General features: G+C 37.0%; 1 protein-coding gene across 3 annotated transcripts in view; it reads left to right on the forward strand.

Annotated features, from left to right (window-relative positions):
• Positions 1-6,606, forward strand: part of TTBK2 (tau tubulin kinase 2) — a 168,056-nt gene that overhangs the window by 112,618 nt on the left and 48,832 nt on the right. For all 3 annotated transcript variants that reach the window (XM_006882970.1, XM_006882969.1, XM_006882971.1), the window contains one exon: positions 271-396. In XM_006882970.1, coding sequence (XP_006883032.1) covers positions 271-396 — 126 coding nt within the window. The remainder of the gene's footprint in view (positions 1-270; positions 397-6,606) is intronic.

The following is a 6,606-nucleotide window of genomic DNA, read 5'->3' on the forward strand; positions in this document are numbered from 1 at the left end:
GTTGCACTATTCTCTCTACCCTCCTTTGGAGATGTGTCAGTTGACTCATGAGAAACTGTTTTCTTTTTGGTCCTGCATTTAAGTCCCCCCTTTTTAAAAGCAGAATGCATTAAACTATTAATAAAAGCATAGTTCTTGCTTTACCCTTAATTATCCTATTTCTCATACCCCTATTCTTCAGTTCAGACTCTGGGGACTATTACTGAGAGGCTTTTAATGCATTGATGCCAGGAGAAATTGACTTTGGTTCCTTTTCTCTTTACTTCCCAGGAGCAAGTAGGCTCTATTAAAGAGAGATATGACCACAGGCTCATGTTGAAACATCTCCCTCCAGAATTCAGCATCTTTCTAGATCATATATCATCTTTGGATTATTTTACAAAACCAGATTACCAGGTAATCTTCATGCTGAGTCTGTAAATTAATTCTTCTCCTTTTAGCCTCTGCCTTCATTCATTTCAATGTTAAGGATGTTGTGAAAATAGAGCATGTCTAGAAAAAATACAGTTTTAATGCATCCTGAGAAATGTGTAATTAACTGATGGTGCATGTGCATACGTGGGGGGGGGAATGTGTGTCATCCTTTCTGGATTTAATATTGCAAATCGGCTCATCATGTAACAGCTTGCACTATTCCTACTGTGATTCATTTGATATAGAGAAATGCTGATAGTTCAGGTCTGTATAAAATCTTTATAAAATAGCTAATTTGTTGCTGAGGGGTAGTGTCTAGGTTGATAACATATTTGTTGAGGGCTTAGAAGCTATATATTATATGCTTGAATGCTGTAGAACAACAATCAATGAAAATCATTGGCTCCATTTTGTCTGTAGTCATTTCCTTAGAGCATCATTTAATGAGGCCTTATAAGAGTTGGCTAGATTTACCACAGATTGCATCCCTCACTCCAACCAGACATATTTCAGATGATTCTGTTCCTCTTAGAGGAAATTTAGTCAGGGCTTAATGCAAAGTGATCTCTTCTCCCTGAAAACATAAATGAAGCCACACATCAATAAATAATAAATGTACTACTTTTAGCGGTAAAGAACTATACATAGTTTCTGCTGCATAGTTTCAAGGACTTTTGTATTTATTGTAAAAGTGTTGTTTGGATCTCTCAGTCAGAATACTAAGACTTTACAACATGGTGTATTTATTTACTTATAATTATTTCTCTGTGAGCTTGTAATTTTTGAATAAAATAAAAATTATTTAAAAGAAGAGTATCAAATTAAGATATTTGGGTCCATAAAAACCTTAAGAGAGCAAGCAACAACTGCTGCCAAGATTATGGAGAAACTGGAAGCCTTATAATGCAAACACTGTGGAAAGCAGTATGACACTTTCTCAGAAAGTTGGAAATAGAAATACCATTTGACCCAGCGAGTCCACTACTGGGAATATACCCTGAAGAAGTCAGAACAGCCACCCAAACAGATAAAGTCATTAAAATCTCAATTAAAATAAAAAAATTTTAAAAAAAACAAAAAAAAAAACCCACCACAAAATCCAGCACCTTAATAGAGGACCTCTAGTTGCTAGCGGTAAGAGTCTGTACTGTAATCCAAAAGGCACGTGGTTCGAATCTGCCAGCTGCTCTGTAGAAGGATGAACAATCTCCTTCAGTGCAATTACTGTCTCTGAAAACCTGCTGGAAGCTCAGTTGTGGGTTGGTTGCAACTCGATGGTATACAACAAAAACCTTAAGAGAGAACTCCAGTGGCTTAATGATAAGGAATTGCACTGTCAGTCCAAAGGGAAGCAATTTGAATCCACTAGCTACTCTATGGGGAAAAGATGAGCAGCAGGCAGTCCCCTCCCTTAACATACTGCTTCTGAAAACCCACTGGAGAGTCAGCTGTGAGTAGGTTCCAACTCGACAGTACACAACAAGAACAAAGACTTTAAGGGGAACAATGTAGGGCAGAAAAAGACTTTAGAATGACCTTACTCTTTCCTATAGCTATTTGCTTATGGAGTCTATTAACTGTATGAAAAAAGTTGAAAAAATGTATATTCCATTACAAGTTACTTTGGAATTTTATTTTTTTATTTACATTGTATATGTATTTTCTGAAATGTGTACAGTTCAGAATATAGTATTATTAAAATAGTAAAATTATACTTTTATGTTAGACCCAGTGGAGCTATAAATAGTCTAACAACCCATCTTGAGTGCTAATTAATACTTGTTTTTAGAGACAGAGTTTGCATGGAAGTATCAAAAATAGCATACAGAAATTTGCATTCACCAGTGAAATTTGAAATTTAATTCTATCTTTTTCTTATTCTGGTATCTAGAGGAGGATGAGTGACTGTAATGCAGTTTTTCTCATTCGTAGTTGCGCTTAACATATCCTTAAAGAAGAAAGAAGTCTTGAAAACATCTATTTCTTTCTCTCTGTTGAATCTGCTTCTCATTGAAGTGAGGCAGTTTCTTTGAGACAGGCCGGGATTACTGTGTCCTCGCCTACTAAAGTCCTTTATTGATGAGTTAATTTACCCTGCGTTCTCAGTATTACATTACATGTAATTCTTATTTTTTTTGTGAAGGCTGAACTTTATCTACATTATCTTTGTTAGAATAAACTTGGATTTCATGTGAAAATAAATATGATACTGATACTTTTTTATTACATTTTGTGCTAAGGATAAAAATCGGCATGCTTCCCAGTGGTTTCATATATGTCCAGTGCCTGACTGCTATAAGGAATTCGAGGTGGTGGGAACTAGCACCAAGCATTTTTGCAGACTGCACATGCCTGTTGTTGTTGTTGTTGTTGTTAGGTGCCATTGAGTCGAGTATGAACCATACCAACCTTAGGAACCTTGTCCTATCCTGTGCCATCTTCACACTTCCTGACACGAGAGCGCATTGCAGCAGTCACTGTGTCAGTCTACCTGGTTGAGGGTCTTCCTCTCCTTCACTAACCTTCTTTATATCCTTTTCCAAGTATCATGTCCCTTTCTAAGGAATAGCACCTCCTAGCAACATGCCTAAGGTATGTGAGACAAAGCTTTATCATCTTTGTCTCCAATGAGCACTCTTTTCTCCAAGATATATCTGTGCTCTTTTGGCTGTCCATGGGATGTATAGTGCTCTTTTCCAACACCAGAGCTCAAAGGCATAAATTCTTCTGTCACGCTTATTCATTGTCCAGCTTTCAGATCCATAGTGAGTAATTGTAAAGACCATGGCCTGTGTCAGACACAGTTCTCAAACTGACATCATTATTCCTGACCAATTTGGAGAGGTCCTTGACTACTTACCCAAGCTGCTTTCAGTATTCTTTGTCTTTAATTTTGGAAAATTTTATTATGACTTGTCTTAGTGTTTTTCTTTTGAGATTTTTTTTCTGTTTGGTGTTTGTTCAGCTTTTCGAACGCATTTTATAATTTTTCAAAATATTCAAGATGGTTTCTTCCAGCAGATCTTCAGTGATTTCCTCTGTGCTCAGATTTTGTTGGGTGTTTTGTTGGTTTTATTCCCTAGTGTCTTTCCTCTTTTTGAATTCTAGTCACACATTAGTTATTTATCTTGCTACTGTCCCACAAAATTCTTATGCTTTTTTCATTTTCCGTCCTTCCTTTTTTTCTGATTACTCCCCTAACAGATTAATATTGAAAGATTTGCCCTCTGTCTGTATTCCATTTCTTCATTTCTCCTCTTTTGTCTTTTCAGTATGCTATTTCTGAGATTTTATCATCTGAATTTCAGTTTGTTGATTTTGTGTGGTTTCCAATTTTCCATTTTTAATCTATTTGATTAAAAATATTTTTTAAAATTTCCTCTGGGGTTTTTTGTAAGTTTTCTTGGATTTTTGTCTATAATTTCCTTACACTCTTTTTTTTTTTTACTTTATTATTTTTGTGTGCGTGTGCCGTCAAATCAGATCTGACTGGTACAGGAGGAGATTGTCCCTCCTTCCCCGGCAGAGCATCTGGTGGATTTGAACCGTGCGCCTCTGGGATTGTAGTTGCAGCTCCTTGCCACTAGGCCACCAGAGCTCCCCTTCCTTAGACTCTTATCAGTTCAGTGAATACCTGTCATTCTTCATAATTTCTTACCAAGAAATTCAATAGCATTTAGTCCACCAAAATATTTTTTGGTTTCATATTTTTAAAAAAAATTCTGATTTGCTTAAAAAGTTCATATACATAGTGTTTCACACTTTTCTTCATTCACATTGTGTTTCATATGGTCATTTCCATGCATTCCGTTTTATAAAATTAATCACCATTGGACTTTGCCCATCACCATTGGACCTGTCTTTTCAGGTCCCCACCAGATCCTTCCCATTTCCTTCACCCCCTTTCTCCACCCACCAATGTGGTTTCACCCCTACCCATCCTCACCCCTCTGCTCCTACCCCTTCCTCCCTTGGGTCCCTATACATATTTTACTAGTTATCCTTCTATTTTTACCATAATGGTCTTATGCAGTATTTGTTCTTATGGGACTGAATCTGTTCAGAGCATAATGCTCTGGTCTCTTCCAAGTCATATGTTTTTCAAAATCTATGCTCCTAAGTGCTGCATACTATTCTTTTGTGTGGATGTACCACAGTTTCTCCAACCATTTAGTTGTGGTTGGATGTTTAGGCTGTTTCTGTGTTCTTGCAATGGTGAATAACACTGCTATGAACATTGCTGTACAGTTCTCCACTTGTGTCTCAGTTCTAATTTCCTTGGGGTATATTCCTAGTATATATATATGGCTGTGCCGTACAGAGTTTCATCTCTTTTTGTTGAACTTTTTGAGGAAACACCACACTGCCTTCCAGAGTGTTTGTACTATTTTACAATCTCAACAACAGGTTATGAGAGTTCTTACCTCTCCACATCCTCTCCAACATTTATTGTTTGCTTACCTGCTAAACTTTGCCACTCCTGCCAGAGTAAGATGGTATCTCATTGTGGTTTGATTTGGTTCTCTCTTATTTTTAGTGATTTTGAGCATTTCTTCGTGTGTCTTGGCCATCTGAATGTCTTCCTCGTGAAAAGTCTTTCCATGTCTTTTGCCAGTTTTGTAATTGGGATATCGTTTTTTTCTTGTGGAGGCCCAATAATACTCTGTAAACTTTTGTTATGAAACCCTTGTCTGAGATGATATTGCAAATACTTTTTCCCAGTCGTAGGTTTTCTTTTTGCTCTATTAGAAAAAGGTTTTTTATGAACATAGATGTTTAATCTTTAGAAAGTTCTATTATCAGTTTTATTCTCTCCAGATTGTGCATTTCTGGCCGCATTTGTCAGCCTCTTCATACCATAGAACCTATCAAATGGGGAAATGAGAACCTATCAATTGGGGGAAAGACAGCCTCTTCAATAAATGGTGCTGGCAAAACTGGACTGCTACTTATTTCAGCAGAAAGCTGAAACAGGATCCACATCTCACACCATACACAAAAATCAAATCAAGGTGGATCAGAGACCTGGGAGTAAAACCAAACTATAAAATTCATAAGAGACATACTGGTTTCATATTTCTGATCATGTGTTTTTCCTTTTCTTTATTTTTTTTTCTGATTTAAAATTAGCTATTTCCTCCAAGACATTGTGGTACTTTTGTCATCATATTATTTTGTTTATTTGCTTTGATATAGCTGATTGAACAGTGCAAATGTGTTGTGATAATACTTAGTGTTACCACCTGTATTTTTTTATAAATTTTATTTTATTAATTTTAATGAACATTTACAGAGATTTTGGATTTCCATTCATTCATTGTTGCACTTTTTTCCCTTCCCTCCCTCCGCCCCCAGTTCGCTCTTCTCTTTGAAAAGTAAAAGAAAAATTCCTTCATTGGTATATACAATCCCCCCCATCCCACCCCACCCTGAGTGCATTCCACTATGCAACCTTCATTCCAACTCTTATGATAACCATAATACCGTAAAATATATCGCTTTTAAACTGTTCTCTCCCTCATCAATTTCAATGCAGTATACATAATTTATCCAGTTTTTCTCAGTCTTACGCCAACCCTGATGTCAGTCCCATTCTACAACAGTGGCACTATGCAGTGTTGTCCTATTGTGACTGAGATATTTCACTCAGCATAATGTTCTCCAGGGTCGCCCATTTTGAATTATATTGCATGAGTTCCTTGTTTTTCAGTGCAGCATAGTATTTCATTGTGTGAATATACCACAGCTTTCTCTGTGCATGCGTTTGTTGATGGGCACTTAGGTTGTTTCCAGCTCCTTGTTGTGAACCAAGCCACAATAAACATGAGTGTGCATATATCTGCTTGGGTGGTAGTTGTGGTCTCTTTAGGGTATATTCCCAGTAGTGGAATTGCTGGGTCAAATGGTATCTCTGTTTGCAACTTTTTGATAAAGCGCCAAATCACCATCCACAGGAGTTGCACCATTTACATTCTCTCAAACATGAATAGGGGTTCTAGTTTCTCCACAGCCTTGCCAGCATTTGTTGCTTGCTGTTCTGTTAAATTTTGCTAGTCTTACTGGAGTGAGATGATATCTCATCATTGTCTTGTTTTGCATCTCTCTTAGAGCTAGGGATTTTGAACATTTCTTCATGTGCTTGTTGCCCATCTGAATGTCTTCTTTGGTGAAGTGTCTGTTCATATCCTGTGC

The sequence above is a fragment of the Elephantulus edwardii genome, unplaced genomic scaffold (assembly GCF_000299155.1).
Source record: "Elephantulus edwardii isolate Elephantulus edwardi_28Jun2011 unplaced genomic scaffold, EleEdw1.0 scaffold00026, whole genome shotgun sequence".
NCBI lineage: Eukaryota > Metazoa > Chordata > Mammalia > Macroscelidea > Macroscelididae > Elephantulus > Elephantulus edwardii.